The 2376-nt window shown below is 47.2% G+C and overlaps 1 protein-coding gene across 1 annotated transcript; it reads left to right on the forward strand.

Annotated features, from left to right (window-relative positions):
* Positions 1–702: 702 nt before the first annotated feature.
* Positions 703–1792, forward strand: LOC101778028 (late cornified envelope-like proline-rich protein 1). Its single transcript, XM_004951422.3, has 2 exons — positions 703–990; positions 1262–1792. Exons 1-2 carry the CDS (start codon positions 810–812, stop codon positions 1351–1353), a joined length of 273 nt encoding a protein of 90 aa, XP_004951479.1. The 5' UTR covers positions 703–809; the 3' UTR covers positions 1354–1792.
* Positions 1793–2376: the final 584 nt, after the last annotated feature.

The following is a 2376-nucleotide window of genomic DNA, read 5'->3' on the forward strand; positions in this document are numbered from 1 at the left end:
AGATGGTCTACACGGTTAGGTTTTGCCTCTTCTACAACTGCCACGGCTTACGATTATAATACCAGCCTTCCGTTGCGTCGGCGTGCACCGGTGAGCAGGTCTCCGGAACCACTCGTTCTTGTGATCCTATACTGGGAGAGGGCGAATAAGGTTTTTGGGAAGTGCTCCGCGCGACTGCTCAAGTTCGTCATCACGGCTCGTCCTCCGTCCAAGTCAGGCGCAGCAGCGTACCGTCATCTTCAGGGCCGGCTGCTGCAATCTGTTCGCAACACCATTGTCGTCACGTTAGCACCGCTCGCCATCCCGGCTTCTCGGTACGTGCGCCGTGATCTGATCTGATTTTTTACCATATTTTTTGAGATCATAATCCTATTCCTGTTGCCTAGTATGTTAGAGTTTTGCGTGCTAGAATTATCTTTTGTCATAATTTATTTATTTTGAAAATTAATACAGCAATTAGCTAATTATCCGACACAGGTGCACGCACAATATCTGGGGACGGTTATCAAAGGGCAGCATTTCTTCTTCGTAACGTGTACATTGTTGACCAGAAAACATGGCGTACATGGAAAATTGGGGTCATCAGTCCAAGCCACCAACGATGACCACTGCCAGCGTCACGTACACACGACGAATCGTCGGCAATCAGCAGTAGTATCCATAGCTAGCTGAAAGGGAGAGTGTGTCCTATAAATAACACAACTAACGCAGGAACGATCGAAGCAAAAGCAAAGCACTTGCCATTGGAAGCTGATCGATCAACCAGAGTGTTGCTGGTGAGTGTGCCTGCCGGAGCTTGCGTCCGCGAGATGGCTGTCCTGCCGCGGCGTCCTCGTCTCCTGGCGCTCGTGTGGCTCGCCGTGGCGCTCTTGCTGGCGGCCACGAGCGGCTGCCTCTGCCGGAGCGTTCCGTCCGGGGCGCCGTCCCGCGCGCTCCTGTCGACGCCGTCCAGCTCTCCTCCGCCACCGTCGCCTGACACCCCGGCTCCTCGTGAGTCCAGCTGCTTCTTGCCTCAGTTTTCATGGCGGTCGTGTGTTCCATGTTTAGCGTCAGTAGCTACTACTCCCTCCGTCCCAAATTATACGTCGTTTTGATTTTTTATTATGCATCTAGACATAGAATATATCTAAGTGTATAATAAAATCTATTAATTTAATAAAGTTAAAATAACCTTAATTTGAAACGGTGGGAGTACTTTATTGGAAAACTTTATTAGTAGTTTCCAAGTAAGCTAAAGAAATCGGTGGCTTTGCTTTTGCAGCTCCGCCGTTCCATTTCCCGCGGCCGATCTGCCGCCTCTGCCCGCCGCGCTGCCCACCTGAAGGTTGCTCCGGCACCGGCGGCTCCCCATAATTTCACACGGTCACCATGCGTGCATCAACATCCAGGCACTTTGAGCTTCGACACACGCCGCACAACGTCCAAGCGGAGTAGCGATCACGCATATGGATGAACGTGCATGATTGGGGCATGGGCAGGCTAATCAGTAATCTCACTACGTTCACACGAGTAAAATAAAAGCGAAGGAAAGTATCTGAACTAGCTGGAATGTAATACTCTATCAGTTCGAAATTATAGGTCGTTTTGGATTTTATATGTGCATAGTTTTGACTATGCATCTAGGTATAATGTATATCTAGATGCATAATAATATCTTTGAACTTAGAAAAGCTAAAACGACCTACAATTTGAAATGGAGCGAGTAGGAGTGATAAAGAGGTAATATGTATACTTGAAGAATTTATTTTCTTTGGAATCAAGATTTGACTACTCAAGATATATCATGGATTCATGAGAATCTGCGCCCTTGTGCCTGTTTGTGAACGAGAGGTCCTCACCAACATAAAAAGAAGTACTCCCTCTGAAAAGAATGCAATTCTAGCTATGTATATTGCATTTTTTTCGGGATAGAGGGAGTACTTCGCACCATGCAATGTTTCTACATGTTTGATGGACTAGAATCGGCTAAAAAAAGTAAGGTCCCGTTTGGTAGGGCTTCTCAAAGTGCTTCTTCACCGGCTTTTAGTGAAACTCTACCAAAGGGGCAATTTCAAAACGGCTTCACCACCAAAGCTGGGGAGAAGCCGTAAAACGGCTTACACTAGAGAGGAGAAGCCGAAAAAAGTGGCTTCACCGGCTTCTCCTCTCTCTCCAAGCATTAAGTGATCATAAAATTACATATATTGCCATTGAGAAGCCGTTTTACCAACGTTTTGCAAAACGGCTTCAGCTTCACTAAAAAAGCCACTCCACCAAAGAAGCCGAAGCCAAAGCCGTTCTATGAGAAGTCGAAGCTCTACCAAACGGGGTCTAGGTCTTCGATGACTACGAAAATGTCCAAACTATTGACACTGGTCGATGTGGCGTATATGGCTC

This window comes from Setaria italica, chromosome I (assembly GCF_000263155.2).
Source record: "Setaria italica strain Yugu1 chromosome I, Setaria_italica_v2.0, whole genome shotgun sequence".
NCBI lineage: Eukaryota > Viridiplantae > Streptophyta > Magnoliopsida > Poales > Poaceae > Setaria > Setaria italica.

Excerpts from the sequence above, each read along its gene's own strand:
- LOC101778028 (XM_004951422.3), top strand. The coding sequence starts at position 810 with ATGGCTGTCCTGCCGCGGCGTCCTCGTCTCCTGGCGCTCGTGTGGCTC. Across the intron at positions 991-1,261 it reads GCCTGACACCCCGGCTCCTC|CTCCGCCGTTCCATTTCCCG; the intron begins GTGAGTCCAGCT and ends TTGCTTTTGCAG.